This window comes from Populus euphratica, unplaced genomic scaffold (genome assembly GCF_000495115.2).
Source record: "Populus euphratica unplaced genomic scaffold, PopEup_1.0 scaffold545.1, whole genome shotgun sequence".
Classification (NCBI taxonomy): domain Eukaryota; kingdom Viridiplantae; phylum Streptophyta; class Magnoliopsida; order Malpighiales; family Salicaceae; genus Populus; species Populus euphratica.
In genome coordinates this window covers 129363-146529 of record NW_011500419.1, presented here as the reverse complement: position 1 = coordinate 146529, position 17167 = coordinate 129363, and the positions used below count along the sequence as shown (strand labels likewise).

Sequence of the window (17167 nt, the reverse complement as noted above, 5' to 3'; positions counted from 1 at the left end):
GTGCTTGAAACGGTGGTTGTGAAGTTTGTGCATTATTGTTATCACTCTTCTAACTAAAATTTGCGTGATTTCTCCAACCAGCGTTATTTATTACACTCCTTGTTTTGTACATAGCATCGTATATGGAAGATTTTTTTTTTCTTTTACTAATCACTTCTATCTTTCTTGATCTAAACTTGAAGTGTACTCCTTATAACCAAAAACTCCTCAACAAGTAATGCCAATTCATCCTTAGTAAAATACTCTAATGGTGGCATGTTTTCACAATCGGATTTGTCACTCTCGAATTCCATTTCATCATTGTCTCTCATCACCGTTATCCTTTTTTTTTAACACTCTAAAGTGTAATGTACAAGCCCCTAACACTTGAAACATTTAACATCTCGAATACATTTAGGTTAAGTGTTAGATTTACCTTTGAAACCCATAAAGGCTTCAACCTTAGATTCAGGAGGTTCAGCTTTGGTAGAGATAAAAAGTTTTGGTTGGGTATCCCTCTTTCTCTTTAAATTCAACTTCCAATATGATGAAGAACCCAAATTTAAGAGTAATGTAAGAGTGAAGGTCATCTAGGACACTACAATAGCTTAGGAGGTAGCTCAAGGAACTCAATCACAGATGCTAGATTGTTTAGAGCAAACAATGAGACAAATGTCAAATAGGTTGGAACATCTAGTTTGACTAATAACATACACAAACAGGAATGCTGATAATGAAAGGGATTCCTTGGAGACTTATATTGGGTGAACTAAACTCTGGATCTATTCCTATAAAATCATATAGATATCATATTTAAATGGACAATGGTTTTATGATAAACGAAGTATTGGAGACTTCATTCATAGTCATTTTATTCATAGATGCATCTCTAAATTTGATGAGATTCCTTTCTTTTAAGAAAGATTTTTAAAGAAGAGATTTATTAGTTAGTTGTTAAACTTAGAAGCTTACATTTATTTTAACAAGATTACTTGTTATCAAAAGTAGTTGTTGTATAGAAAATTTTGTAATGGTGCTAAAGAATGATGTTTGAAGTTTTAAAATATAAAAATCATACTAATAAGCTTTTGATTCAATCATGACAAGATTTGAGATAATTATTAATTTAAGAGCTTGTACAAGATGATTATAAAGAGATTTTATATTAGGTAGATGAAAAATAATGTTATTATTTATTTATTGTTCAACATTCTTAAATAGCAAGGAGACAAAACATGAAGGAAGTGTCATCTCTTCAAACTAGACAGTTTCAGCTTCATAATAGTGATAACAACAACAACACTTCTACAAACATTACTTTGTTGATGTTTCATATTTTAATAGTGAAGGAGAAATCAATGAAGCCCTTAAATTTGCATCTTGTATCGATTCTCAAAGTCTTGTAGCATTTTTTTTTAAGGAAGAATCCTTTTAATCAAACAATCATTGAAGAAAAGTTAGAAGAACACAATCAGACATCATTAATTTTATTGCTCTTCATGGAAAGGGATGATGAGACTAAAACCATGATTTAAAACATTGAAGAGTAAGTGTAAGACATATAAATGTTAACGAATCCATAAAATTCTTCCTTACCAAAGAGTATTGTCCAAGTTAATAAAGGTGATGGATTTAAGAGAGTGCAAAAAGAAGAATTAGACATGAAAGTATCTAATTTAAAAATTTCAAAGCTAGTCCATTATTCAGAAAATAACATGGTTGAAGAGGGAGTTGAAAAACGATTGTAGTTTTTTGACATTAAGTTGGAGAAAACAAAGACAAACAATGATATTTTAATCATAGATGAAGATCTTGCAAACGAGAATACGAGGGACACAATGACTTTTAACAAGTTTTTTGGAGAAGTTGTGGAAGATTATCTTGGAGTTCCTTTACATATAAAGATTAAATAAGCTTATTTAGTTGAAGTGATAATAAAAGAAGTCAGTTTGTGAATAGGCTAAATACAGTGCTATATTTAAAGTAACAATTTTTTTGGAGTGGTTGAGTTCAATATCTAATAGTTAACTTGAGGTCGAGTTTTTTTTGTAAGTAAGGGGACTAATATGGGGCATTTTCTTGATTATTTATGGAATAATTATTTTTATTGTATTGCTTCCTTGATTGGTAAGATTTTTTAGGTTTTGATGAGTTATATATGAGTCTAACACGTATTTTGGTGGAAAAAAACCATAACTTATGATGTAACAGTTAAATTAAGTTGAAATTTTTCTATAACATTCTAAAGGTCATGTTCCCTGTGCAAATAAGAAGACAAATCATCCGAGATTGGAAACATGTCTATGTTCAATCAAAAATTTTATGCTCGAGATTTTCTTTATTTATCTTTTTTTTTTTTAGATTAAGACTTCCAATTCAATTAGGATTGTCCTTACTAATTAGGACATTTTTCTTGTATTTAAATGTGGCTATTTTTTTTATAAAATTATTGAATTACAAACTTTTCAGAAAATATTAGAGTTTTCTCTCTATTTCTCTACAATTTTAAGGCTTGTTTTTTATTCGCATTACATGTCCTCTTTACATATGAATCAACAAATAAACTTTTGGATGTTCAGTTTAGTCAAAGAACCAATTCAACCTAGTAGCTTAAGCTGTTAGACGAGGTCCCAAGATATAATTTATATTATTCTCTAACACACCTCATCAAGTAAAAACTCTATGAACTTAAAAACTTGTACAAACTCACATTACCTTATGCTTAATTTTTATTAAATAAATAGGGATGATAAAATTCAAACTCATGACCGCTTGGTTATTAAGGATGATAAAATTCAAACTCGTGACCGCTTGATTATTAAAGCTTTGATACTATGTCAAAAAATCATTTCAACCCAATAACTTAAGCTGTTGGTAAGGTCTAAAAATATAATTTATATTATTCTCTAACAAGTTTGAAGCTACTTATATCCTCAAGGGAAGTTTTATAATATGAATGATATTTTATTCTTCTTTTCTATCTCATCAGTTTCCAATCAACATGACACCTATGAATTTAGAGCTAATCACTCTTGATCTTGAGACCGCAACTTGGTGAGACATAAGCTGATCATCCATAAAACAACAACAGGGAAAATATGGAATGTAACTTGAGCAAAAACTAACAGTTACTTAATTTATTTTTTATGGGGACACCAAACCCATACCACAAACTACATGAGTAGGATGGCCCAGCCTGTCACGCTTTGGTTAGGAGACTAAGCCTATTTGAGCCTATCTCATTGTTATTTTATTTATTTAGCCCATTTGGGCCTATTCATTATTATTTTAGTATTTATGTTAAATAATTTGATTTGATGGGCCGAGCCCAATAACGAAATGTTTTAGGGTTTATTATTTATATGTTCCTTTGTCATTTTATGAGATAGTTTTTAATGATTAATGAAAATTTTACAGATTTTGTATATCTACAATCCCCATTCTTCTCTTTCTTTGCTTTCACTTCTCGGCTTCTTTTCTAAAAGCTTCTTTCTTTTCTTGCTTTAATTCTTATTACTTATTGTCTCGTATCAAATTTGATATCAGAGCCTGGTTTTTAATTGTTCTTACAATTAAATGACCCATATGTTTATGTTTAACCCTAGATTGATCTTTAAAAAAAAAAGAATAAAAAAGCATACTATTCTAATTACAAAAAAAAAAAATTGATCATCATCCACGACTGTAATAGGATTTCCCAACAGCAGTGCCCCTGCCATCAGCGACAGACCCACCACCAAGAAGACCTGCACATCAGTCCACCGATCAACGTTAATTTGCTACCCCTGACACAGATCAGCGGCAACCATCAAATTGACACCATAAGAGACATAAATGGATCTTCGGTTTCAACAGCTAAACCAGTGGCATAAAACCACCAGCCACATACAAACCTATCACTGCTAGTACCGACTAGTGGTTCCTCTTAGCAAAGGCAGCACCTTAACTAGTGTCATCCTCTTCAGCGTCAACAATTGAGCTTCAGTTGGCACCGTCCACAATACCATTGCCCTCAACCATTACCAATAGACAAAGTAATAGAACCGGCCAGCAGCAACCACTACCCTCAATAGGCTGCAGTTATCCTCGCCTTCAGCAATCACGCTGTGCCGCCAACAACAACAAGTTACAGGAGGTGGGGAAGAAGGAAATAAAAGCTGGTAAAATAATTAACCCATCCATGTTAGCACCATGTCAGAGCATCCGTGTCATTAGCCATAGTATCAGTTCTTACCACGCCATTTGACACATCATCTACCTCGCCAACATATCCTGTCATATTAGTTGCTATGTAATACTTTACTGCCATATCATGAGGTTAGAATTTTTACCCATTAAAAATCATCATTCCTGGTATGCTTTTACACTTGTTAACCAAGATTTAGCATTGATATTATTCTTTGTGCTTGCCCATAACTAAATTACATAGCCCACCTTTAAATTGAATTACCTTAATTTTAAGCTTGTTTATTGGCATTGAAGATCTAATCCTCTTAATTAATTGTGGAGCTTGGTTAAATTAGTGGGAAAACTGAAACATTATGTTTGGATTACTTATGTGCATTTAGATGACTTACATTGCTTGTTTGTGTTTTCTCCTGGGTTAATCCGTCATTACTTAGTCTCCAAGATAAAACAATTAAAAAAATAATAATTTTTTAAAAAATATAAGCTATAATTTTATTTTGCATTTTTATTTGCAAGTGTTATTTGTGATCTCAGTCTTAAGATTAGTTTTTGCATTCATTTACGTAGTGGTCGTTTAGTGCACAATTTACAAGTCATAGCTACCATCGACCCGAACTCTAGTAATGTTCTTAGAGATATTCAAGAACAATTACAACTTATGAGAATGAAAATGAACAACATGTCCAATCAAATGAACAACATTTTTAAGAGGATGAAATCTATAGACACTTGTAAGTAAGACAGTCTAGTGAGCATGAGCATTCTAATGACAACCATAGGAATCCTTAAAGACTAGTTCCTCGTTGACACGACGAAAAGATTGATGTCTTCTCCCAAGTGCAGGAGTGTCGAAGTAATAAATAACCCGGCAAGACCGGGGTCAAACCACAGGGAGGTTATTTGTACAAATTAAAAATAACAATAATACAACAACAAAAAGAATAACAACAACAACAACAATAATAATAATAATAATAACAATAATAATAATAATAATAATAATAAAGAAAGAGAAGAAGAAGAAGATGATGATGATGAGAACTTAGAGATGAAATATTAATGTAAGGATTAAACAATAATAATAACAAATGTCAAGGTTAGAGGTTCCACTAATGGTATATCAAACAAGTATAGTATAAACTCTTATTATTGAATTGGAAACCACACACAAAGGAGGTTCCAATCAGATTATATATTGTTAACATGATTACATTAGTCATCTTATTCAATTAATGCTAATACTTGTAAATCTCGTCAAGCATTCATGATTATAACTTATGTTAACAACAAATCAAGTTCCTTTCATAGCTCAGGTGTCGGTTATACCATACATTATGGGCTATGAAAGTGCCAAGCATTTGTTGTACCAAGTGTTATACAACATAAATCAAGATTAATCATTTAACAAGCAAAGTATTAAAGAGTAAACAAGATAACAAATATAAAACATGTTAGTATCAAACATTAAAGTCCATATTAAGTTTACATTATACTTATTCTCACACCATTAGTGTAACCTTTTCACCTTGACATAATTAACTTAGCTAGACATAATGAAAGAAAGCAAAATAGATAAACAAAATAAGAACATAAAAGTTAACTAAGTAAAGGAAAGGAAATGAAAGGCATAAACTTAATATTAATGAAAACAAAGCATAAAAAATACAAAGAGAGAAAGGAAGAGCATGATCTTGATCTGAACACCAAGATGCCTAAATGCATGGCAAATGCCTCCTTTTATAGGCCAAAATTGGGAACTATTGATTTGATGACTAATTGATAAGTGGGTGACCAACTTTTGACTTGGTGACAATCCTTATCTTCTCAAATTAAAGGTATCTTATGTTATTAGATATATTATTATAAAACATGTTTTAGTTAAGGAGTTATTGATACTTCAAGTGCAAAATGATGATATAAAACCATGATAAAAATGCACTTTTAAGTACTAATCACTCGTAGGAACCACCACCATAACCAATACTAGGGTCACAATGAATTTTTTTACCCTAACGATAGTGAGCGTTCCAATGATTACCATTAAAGACCAACTCATCCTAGGAACCATCAATACAATCACAATCAAGGTCATCACCATTACAATGACCCTAAAAAACGAGTCATGAGGCATATCAAGGTAGAAGCCCTAATTGTTTAGGGTCAACTTAACCCATAGATCTTTGATAGATGGATCCATGACATAGATCGATTCTTTAGCTGGTATAATCTATCTAAGAATAAAAGGGTAAGATTTGCAAAGATAAAACTTAATGGAACCGCTCAACTCTATTGGAAAAGTGTAGAAGAGTCTTTCATTAGGAGAGGTCAACCCCTTATTACTAATTGGGTTGAAATAAAGACTAAGTTAGAAAAAAAAAAGTACTTGCCTCGTTCTTATGAAGGAAATCTTTTAGACTATGGAATAACTTGAGGCAAAGAGGGAAGTCTAGCAATGAATATGTAGCATAATTTGATGAGTATATGATGAAGAGTGCAATTAGGAAGGATAAAGTGATGGCTTTAAGTAGATTTCAAAAAGGGTTAAATAATGACCTTAGAAGAGAGGTTGTGCTTAGAGGGGTTTCCACCCTTGATGAAGCTTATACCCTAGTATAAAATTATGACTTGGTCATAAAAAGCTAGTGGACAACATGTTAGGACACTCGTAATACCCCTTCTAGATCTCAACCTAGTAGTAATAACTCTATATTAGGTGCCCCACCATGTAAGCCCAATCCTATGATTTCCCAGATACCTAGAGAAGACAAGGGTATGAAACACCTAAGATAACCTCAAGAATTTAGTGTTTTAAATGTCAGGGTTTTGGTCATATTTCCTTTAGTTGTCCTAATAAGGCTATGTTCATCAAAAGGCAAAAGAATATGGGTAAAGAAGATAATTATGATGATAAGGTATATGAACCCAATCCTGATGACTTTTAGGATCTAAATGATGAGGAGGATGAGTCTAACTTGCTAGGATGTGTTAGGTCTATATCCACTCAAATCAAGATAACTAGTTAAGTATGGTTAAATGTGCTTTAACACAACCTAAAGGAACTAAGGATTGGAGAAAGACTATTATTTTTTACACATAGATTAAATGTGGAGATATAAGGGGTAAGATCATCATAGATATTGGTAGTTGTATCAATGCAATTTCCTCTAGTAGTGTATCCCGCTTAGGCTTAAAGTCTGTTCCACACCCTAAACCCTATAGGGTGTCATAAAGTCTGTTCCACACCCTAAACCCTATAGTGTGTCATCGGTTAATGATACATTTATAGCAGTCAAAGAGAGATGTCTTTTTCCCACAAAGATCTTGGACTATCATGATGAAATTTGATGTGATCTCATTCTCATGGATATAAGGCATGTCATTTTGAGTAGGCCTTGGTTATATGATTTGGACGTTATAATTTTTGGACAATTAAATTCTTATTCATTCACTTTTCAAGGTAAAAAAATCCAATTTATTGGATTACCTTCAAGGTCTAATGATAATAGTCAAAAGAAGAATAAAGTGAAAGAAAGAGGGCTTAACATAATAAGTCCTAGGGAGTTTGATAAAGAGATTTGTGAGGAGTCTGTTATGTTTGCTGTAGTGGCTAAGGAGGTTGTAGAAGACGTTTTAGAAGAGCCACCTGAAAAGGTAAGAGAAATGTTAAAAGAATTTCTAGATGTTTTTCCTTTTAAACTACCTGATGTGTTACCCCTATGCGTGATGTTCAACACGCCATAGATTTTATCCCTGGTGCCACAATACCAAACTTACCTCACTATAAGATGAACCTGAGTGAACATGTTGAATTGCAAAGGCAAGTATATGAGTTGTTACAAAAAGGATTTATACGAGAGAGTTTGAGCCCTTATGCAGTTCCTACAATGTTAACACCTAAGAAAAATGAATCATAGAGAATGTGTGTAGGTAGTTGAGCCATCAATAGGATTACAATCAAGTATCATTTTCCAATTCCTCAATTGGATGACATGTTAGATATGATGGCAAGAGCCCATATCTTCTTTAAGATTGACTTGAAGAGTGGGTATCATCAGATTAGGATCTTTTTGGGAGATGAGTGGAAAAAAACATTTAAGACTAAGGATGGTTTATATGAATGGCTAATCATGCCTTTTGACTTTTCCAATGCATCAAGCACTTTTATGAGAGTAATGACACAAGTGCTTAGGCTATTTATAGGAAAGTTCTTGGTGGTATACTTTGATAATATTCTTATTTATAGCAAAACTAAAAAAGAGCATCTCGATCATCTTATTCAAGTTTGTACCACCCTAAGAAAGATAAATTTTTTTGCAAATGTCAAAAAGTGTTCCATCTTTACAGATCAAGTAGTCTTTTTAGGGTTTATAGTGTCATGGAAAGGAGTCTTTGTTGACCCCTAGAAAGTCTAAGCGATAGTAGATTGGCCTGAACCTAAGACTATTCATGAGATTTGTAGTTTTCATGGGCTTATGACTTTCTATCATCGTTTCGTTAAGGGATTTAGCACCATCATGTCACCTATTACATATTGTTTAAAACAAGGTGAGTTTAAGTGGAGTAAAGAAGCTAATAGGGCATTTGAGGAGGTTAAGAAGAAAATGATGGAGGCCCTAATAATATGGCTACCTGATTTTACTAAAGTGTTTGAAGTAGAATGCGATGCTTCGAGAGTCAGTATAGGTGGAGTACTTAGTCAGGAATGTCACCATGTAGCCTACTTTAGTGAGAAACTGAATAAGGCAAAACAAAAGTACCCAACTTATGATAAGGAGTTTTATGCGGTGGTTCAGGCCTTGCGCTAGTGAAGCCATTACTTGTTACTATAGGAGTTTGTTATTTACTTCGAGCAAGATTCTCCAAATTCTGAGCAAGGTTCATGCTCCTTTTTGAGTCTCTGAAATCTTGTGACTTCAACACTCATTGCAGATAACAGCATTACCTAACAACTTAAAGCATTTGCAACTTTATTCTCTATTCCAGATTTATGTTTCAAAACAAATGAGTATGCTTGCAAATATTCAACCTAATGACCATGCCTATGATTGAGCTTTTTTTGGGAGTAAGGATAAAAGGGCTCAACCACAAAACCTTATTGCCAATCTCTTAAGCCATGATGATTTGGCAAGGCACAATTATTCAAACAATACAAATAACCAAAACAACAAACAAGTAAACAAACATTACTTTTTGAAAATAATTGGAACTTCATGAATTTCCCAATTTGCTAAATCTTCTCCCTCGGCCAGTTTCCTCACGAATTCTGATGAGCCATCTTCCAAAACGCCAATAGTCAGCTGGGGCAACTATTCATGAGTACTATCTTATTCCTTTAACTCTTGTTCACCGACTTTTTCAAGATAATTGATAGTAACACCATTGAATTCCTTTCTTAGTCCTCCCTCATAATCTTCAGTTTTTATCACATATGCAGGTCTTGGGAACGTTACATGGATTGGTGGGATCTCCATTCAATCTTCATCTGGTTCTCTCCTTTAAATCCGGGCCATTCTCTTTTCTCTTCTAATTTCAGCTGCTCTTTTGAAATCTGCTTTCCCAGGCTTAAACCCTAAGCCAAACCTTTGATCCGCGCACTTCATTTTTATCACATTAACCCTCTCAGGCATTCCGGTAGTGTGGTCATATTGAAATGGGAGTCCATGCTTTAAGAAGTATTTAGCAGCCATTTTTACTGCTTCGGAAATTTCTGGTTTCCTTCGTATCGTATTTTCTGGTACCCATTCAGCATTTACAACTTCAAATGCATGCAAATTTCTGTCCTTACTTTCTTCAGTTTCTATGTAAGGGATAGACACATTTTTCATTGTTGATAAAGTTTCCTCAGCCCTCACAGTCACCAAATTTCCATTGATGATAAACTTGACCCGTTGATGTAAAGAAGATGCGACAGCTCGGGCTGCATGGATCCAAGGTCTCCCAAGTAACATGCTATATGATGGATGAATATCCATTACTTGTAATGTGACTTGAAATCACCATGTTATAAATGGCTATCACCTCTAAAATGGATATTTATTTCGGGATAATAAGCTTTGTATCCCGAAAACATCCGTGTGTGAATTTTTGATATGGGAGATTTATGCTAGAGGTCTCTTAGGACATCTTGGAAGGAATAAAACCATTGAAGAGGTGGAACATCAATTTTTCTGGTCTAGTTTGAAAAGAGATGTAGCCAAATTGGTATGTCAATGTCGAACTTGCCAATTACCTAAATATAGAAAACAAAATATTGGTCTTTACACCCCATTGCCCGTTCCCACTTACCTTTGGCAAGATGTAAGCATGGATTTTGTGCTTGGGCTTCCATGTACTGCAAAGAAACATGATTCTATTTTTATGGTTATTGACTACTTCTCTAAGATAGCCCATTTTATTCCTTGTACTAAGACCACAGATGCTTCCAGAGTTGCAAAACTCTATTTTGATGAGATTGTCAAGTTGTATGGTCTTCCCCAAACCATAGTTTCAGATAGGGATGTTAGATTTACAAGTTATTTTTAAGAAACCATTTGGCATGTGGTGGGAATCAAATTGAAGTTTTCTACTGCTTACCACCCCCAAACTAATGATCAAACTAAGGTGGTTAACAGGAGTTTGGGCAACCTTTTAAAGTATCTAATAAGTGATCATAATAAGAATTAGGATTTGATTCTTCCTATAGCCCAGTTTGCCTATGATAGCTCTATCAATAGGTCAATAGGCATGAGTCCCTTTGAAGTTGTATATGGTTATAAGCCTAAGAAACCTTTAGACCTTCTTCCTATGTCCTTTCATGCTAGAGTGTTTGAGTCAGCCGAGTTTTTTGCACGTAGAATTCAGGATTTGCATATTGAGATCACTAAACAGATTCAAGTAAGTAATGCGCAATATAAACTTTGAGCTGATTTACATAGATGACATAATGAGTTTAATGCGGGAGACTATGTTATGATACGAATTAGACATGAGCGGTTTCCTTCGAGAGCTAATCGAAAATTGCATGCACATAGTGTCGGGCCTTTCAAAGTCCTACAACGGGTTGGTCCAAATGCTTATGTTCTTGATTTAACACATGATTTTAGTATTAGCTCTACATTTAACATTTAGGATCTAATTGCACACCATAAACTACTTCCTATTTTAAATGATCCATTTGAGATACCACTTAACTCCCCTCTTGATGATCCTATTGAAACCTTTATCCCTTTCACCTTGACATCAGCACAAAAGTATAATATTGATGCTATTTTGGATGAACAATTTGTTTTTAACAGGAATGGTGAGGTTTAAAGGTTTCTAGTTCGCTAGGTGAGCCGACCTAACTCAGATTGCACTTGGATTACTAGAGATGCTTTGCAGCAGCTTAATCTAGATTTTTAGAAGTACTATCAGAATTAGTCAGTGCTACACTCAACGAAGTCGAGTTTCTCTAATCCTGGAAGAGTTGGTGGGGACACCAAACCCACACCACAAACTACACGAGTATATGGATGGAGATAATATAGAATGGCCCAGCTTGTCACGTTTTAGTTGAAAAACTAAATCCATTTGAGCCTTTCTCATTGTTATTTTATTCATTTAGTCCATTTGGACCTACTCATCATTATTTTATTATTTATGAAACAATTTGATTTGATAGGCCGAGCCCAATAACAAGATATTTTAGAGTTTATTATTTATACGTTTCTTTATCATTTTGTGAGACGATTTTTAATAATTAATGAAAAATTTACAAACTTTGCATATCTCTAATCTTCATTCTTCTTCTTTTTTACTTTTACTTCATAGCTTTTTTTCTAAGAACTTCTTTCTTTTCTTATTTTAATTCTTATTATTTATTGTCCAACATCACTTTTTCTTCTTTCATCTATGAACATAATTTTCACATGTTAGGTCATATGAGAACATCTAGCTCTTGAACAACAGTCATGAAAGGAGCTACATGGCTGAATGAAGCGTGCTTGGTTACTTAAATCCACAGAGATAGAAACGATGTGATTGTTTCTCAGTCGTAGGTGGAGGAGATGGAAGTTTTTCTATGCCAACATTGAAAGTCTCATGCAATGGTTCGACAAGAAGAGTTCCCTCGGCAGTGTGCTCGTCAAGCCAAGCTATGATATCGGCAAATACGACAGCAACGTTTTCGTCAGTCTCTCCCGCTGTCAAAGCATGCCACATTCCGGGGTCTGTCACTTTCCGCTGTCAAAGCATGCCACATTCCGGGGTACATTTTCATGGTCTTGTCTTCGCTGCTCGCTCGGTCGTACAAGGCCTTGCTTATTTCAGGGTCTGTCACTTTATCTCCGTCACCATGCAACACTACGAATGGTAGCGTCACCTGCCAATTCAACGATCCAGTTAGCCCAATCGCCGTAAATGTATCGCGCTTGAATCGAAACTCTGGAATAAATAAAGGGAGCCGAAGAGCAGAGTTGGTAGCAAACCTGCTTTAAACTTTCCTCGACCCTCATGCTAGTTCTGAGTATTTCCAGGGCTGTTTTAAGCCTGGGCTTGTCCTGGTATATCAGCTTGTTGTTCCTTATCTAAACCACCACCATGGCAGGATATATGAAGATTTTACGTGTATAAATGTAGCAATTTCCTTATCATAACATCTATCCTTAAACAACGAAAAGAAAAACACGAGCAATAGCTTACCTTTTCTCTCTTAAGTGGGTCCTTGAAGGCAGAGTCAATGACATCTTTCGTAGGAACAATCTTCCACTTCGGTATAAGGCCTTCCAAACCAGTCAATATATTAACAACTACCGGATGTGGCTTCAATTTCTCCGATATCTAACAAATCTTGTCAGGGATCCTGCCTTAGAATTAATGATCAAGTATCTAACCAAAATAAAAGAGTAGCTAATTCACTATTCACCTTGCACATAGGGGCAACAAGAACGGCGCCATGGTAGAACAGAGGTTCCTTCTTGTGGAGTAACAGGGCAACTGCCCCTCCCATGGACTCTCCATACAGGAACCTGCCCTTGTACCTGTAATCTTCCTCAGCTGAAAGTCAACAGAAACAAGTTAGTATAGCAGCCTGCAGTGCCACCATCACATTCGGGATCGATTGCTAGCTAGCTTACCACAAACTGACTTGAAAAAATCTTGGCAGTCGTTCACTATATTTTCAAACTTCTTGATGTAACAACGGGAACCAGCGGACCGTCCATGCCCCTCGTAGTCAATCCCAAACACAGCATATCCAGCACGTGCTAGCCTGATTCCACATTCTATTCAAATCAAAAACTGCTTCATTAAATCAGGATACCACCATTACATTTTAACTTTTCAAAGACTTAGTGTCTAAGGACCTCTCTGCTCAGAAATTCTTTCTGGTCAACGGTTCCTGTAGTTCGGGAGTGTCATGATTATTTCTGTATTTATGGAGGGGAAGATGCTGGTGGACCTTACAGCCCACCAAAAACTGGCTGTCAAACCTAACTCACCAACTTTTTTAATGGTTAGATATAAATTTTCATGCATGTATAAACATGCATATCCCGAACTCATGAAAGATGTGATGGGGATAAGATAACCAATATTGTGGTCTTACTTTTTCAGTGGCCTCAGTGTTCCGTGAGGTCACATAATTATGATGAGGACATGTCTGATAGGTTATGGACAGCGATGGTTAAAAAATTAATAGAGCTAATTATTAATAAATATTTGATATTTGATATTATATAAATATATATTATATATAAAATAATTAATTTAAAATGTATATATTAACTCATGCAAAATAAAATTAATTTAAAAATATTTTTAAATTAAAAAAACATACATTAAACTATTATTTTTTAGTTTTATATTTTGAAACTGTTTTATAATGACTTGGTTATTAATTTTATTAAAAATATTATTTCTCAATATATACAATTAAATTATTATTTATTTATTTTTATTTTTAAATCTTCCAGAAACTAGTAAAATTATTAGCAACAATTATTTGTTGACTTATTATTTTATACAAATGAGTTAAATATAAATATTTTTATTTTTATTTTTTTATTGTATCTCTAATTTTTTGAATTATTCAGTACTTCATTTTTAATCACTAATAAGTTGATTGTACTTCATTTTTAATCACTAATAAGTTGATCGTCATTATTTTTCATATGAAATTCATAACAAAATTAATAATATTATTTTTCATATGAAATTCATAAAAAAATTAATAATAATTCATTAAAATTCATTTCAATTTATATTTATATGCATATAATATTACCCATGCATATATTAATTTAACAAATTCATAAATTATCATAAACTCTAACACTTTTAATAACTAATTAATAAAAAATAAAACTAAAATTAAACAATGAAATAAATAGAAAAAGTAAAGAAAACTCACATAAAACATAAAGTATAAAGTATAAAAAATTACTTATTTAATTAATTAATAATTTTATAGAAGGAAAATTTTATAGAAGGAAGAGGGGGAGGAATAATAATTTTTTTTTTAGGAAGAGGGGGAGGAATAATAATTTTTTAAAAAAAATCTTGGATTAATTAGTAGTTAATAAAAAAATTAAACTTATTAAGTTATTATATTAAAATTTTAAAATAAAATATATTTTAATTAAAAAAATTAAGAGGGAAAATTGCTCCCTTAATTTTTATTATGGCTCAGCCACTGGTCATGAATCAGCTGCACAGATACAGCTATCTTTTAACTTTTTTTATGTTTGAAATTGTGCTTTACTTGTTTTAAAAATATATTTGAATTGAAATAAAAATATCGAGTTCTTATTTTTAATTTTAATATGTTTATATATAAAAAAATTATTTTAATATATTTATAAATTAAAAAAAAAAAGTTTAAGAACACTATACTTCACAGTCTGTCCTTTCTAACTGATAACTGACAATAATTCATCATTTGGTCTACAGCTATCGCTAGCATAGATAAACTAAAGACAGATTTCTCATGTGTGAAAGCAAAAGCACTACCACTGTTATGATCAGATTATACGTTTGTGTTATAAAAAATATAGTCAGTTAATAGATGATTAGGATGACGTTTGTGTGTATATATTTCGGCTTCCGCGTTTAGAATGGCAGCGCGACTTGTTTTTCTTAGCTTTCATTAATTTTGAGTTATAAAAATCAAGAAAAGGGCGCTGGGATATGAACAGTGTTATGATCAGAGTAAACGTACATGCTCCGTTTTAAGTGATCAGAAGAAGAAGAAGCTGGGCAAGCGCCCCGAATTAATTAGCTAGCATGAACAACTAAGGCATCGCAACTGAAAGCTGTGCAGAAGAACAAGTAAGTCATTAAGGGGTATTTATTACCTCTCATGAAACCACTGCACTCCATGCCATATCCTGCGTGCAAGCTCCATTAATTAATGGATTCAGTAAATGTTCACAGCAAACCCCCGGAAAAGAAGTAACCAGGAGGGAAGAAAAAATACCATGACAGAGGAAAACAAGTGCTCTTGGAGAAGAGGAATCCGAAGGCAACAATCTACATGTAAAGAGCTGCACTCCTCTTGAACTTCTTATATACCCCTGCCGCCACACCGCCATACACATTTCCTTTGCCAAATTAAAAGCAGGAGGCGCTAGCCCAGAAAAGAAAATTAACACATGGATTTGGTTCAATTATATATTACCTCCTGATATTCAAACTCCATCTCCATGCAAAGCTAAGAAGCAAACACGACCATAAACTATCGAGGGAGGCTGATGTGTGGCTCCAGGTCAGACGGAGAAAAGTCTTCTATGCTGGGGAAAAGAATATTACTAGTAAATGAAGAACGAAAAAAGTGGGAATATTTGGGGAGAGAGGACAGTGAGATTTGTTTGCGATCCCTATTCCTTGCACAGCTATGATGCCGTAGGGTTATGTTTATTTATAGGAGTTTGAACTGTTCCAAAAGTTATGAGGTGGCATGTGTCCATAAGTCCGTACGCAAATAAATAATGGAAGCTCCCTCCCAAACTCCATTTAATTATCTTAATTTTGGCTAACCTATTTAGATTCGGCGGATCAGGTGGAGCAGGTAGCATTTAAAAGCTACTTTTAAGACAGAAAGAAATTAAAAATAATCTATAAATTAATTTTTTTTTAAAATATCACAGTATATTTGCATTGTTAAACTGATATAATATATATATTCTAGTATACCTGATAATATATTAAAATTACCATATAAATTCAAATCATAGTTTATAAAACACCTTCACAAAACCTTTTCATTAGTATTTTTTAATGATATAATAAATATTTTTTCAATCTATTTAAAATATATGTTACTTCTTTTTATTTCAGAAGTACAGGATGTTAGTCCAAATGAATATTTGTGTAATGCAATTTAATTATGTATGCTAGTATATGTGACCACTTATTCATTAATAGAAAGTCCAAGCAAAAATAAAGAGTCTTATAGTGTCAATGTCATCTATTTATGTTTATGATATAATATTTATATCCCACATCTTCATCACTTAATTAGTACATAGATTGGACAGGCTTAGTTAGATGTGCTTTTAACAACTAATTTATAAAAAATCAATCATGAACATGTATGGCTAAACTTGTTCATACAATTTCATTCACTCATATGTTTGACAATAAATCATAACCTCACCTTGCACAATAATTTAAAATATAATAATTACATAAATATATAATATCTTTAATGTTAAGTAATGAAAATGTTTATTAAAATTAAATATACTTACAATATTGTAGAAAATGTCCTTCAATCGATATTGACATGACTAAAAGATTGATATTTTCTCTCAAATATAGGAGCATTGAAGTAATAAGTAACCCGGCAACACCAAGATTAAACTATAAGGAGGTTGACTATATAAATTATAAACAATAATAACAATAATAATAAGTTAAAGAGGAATTTGATATGTAAGATTAATGTGATGATTAAACAATAATAAAAACAAATGTTAAGATTAGAGGATTTACTAATGGTATTTTAAATAAGTATAGCATAAACTCTTTTTATTATTCAAATAGA

General features: G+C 33.0%; 1 protein-coding gene and 1 long non-coding RNA gene across 2 annotated transcripts; both read right to left on the bottom strand.

Annotated features, from left to right (window-relative positions):
* Positions 1–2562: 2562 nt before the first annotated feature.
* Positions 2563–16735, bottom strand: LOC105114564 (uncharacterized). The gene is made up of 3 exons (XR_840162.1): positions 16725–16735; positions 6338–6345; positions 2563–2633 (listed from the first exon to the last, which is right to left on the bottom strand). It is a non-coding gene; the product is annotated as an uncharacterized LOC105114564 (long non-coding RNA).
* Positions 12025–15999, bottom strand: LOC105114563 (caffeoylshikimate esterase-like). The gene is made up of 9 exons (XM_011011140.1): positions 15800–15999; positions 15599–15695; positions 15477–15509; positions 13260–13406; positions 13049–13179; positions 12826–12963; positions 12612–12710; positions 12361–12505; positions 12025–12326 (listed from the first exon to the last, which is right to left on the bottom strand). Exons 1-9 carry the CDS (start codon positions 15824–15826, stop codon positions 12133–12135), a joined length of 1011 nt encoding a protein of 336 aa, XP_011009442.1. The 5' UTR covers positions 15827–15999; the 3' UTR covers positions 12025–12132.
* Positions 16736–17167: the final 432 nt, after the last annotated feature.

Excerpts from the sequence above, each read along its gene's own strand:
- LOC105114563 (XM_011011140.1), bottom strand. The coding sequence starts at position 15,826 with ATGGAGATGGAGTTTGAATATCAGGAG. Across the intron at positions 13,180-13,259 it reads TTTTTTCAAGTCAGTTTGTG|CTGAGGAAGATTACAGGTAC; the intron begins GTAAGCTAGCTA and ends GTTGACTTTCAG. Across the intron at positions 12,327-12,360 it reads GCATGCTTTGACAGCGGAAA|CGGGAGAGACTGACGAAAAC; the intron begins GTGACAGACCCC and ends ATGCTTTGACAG.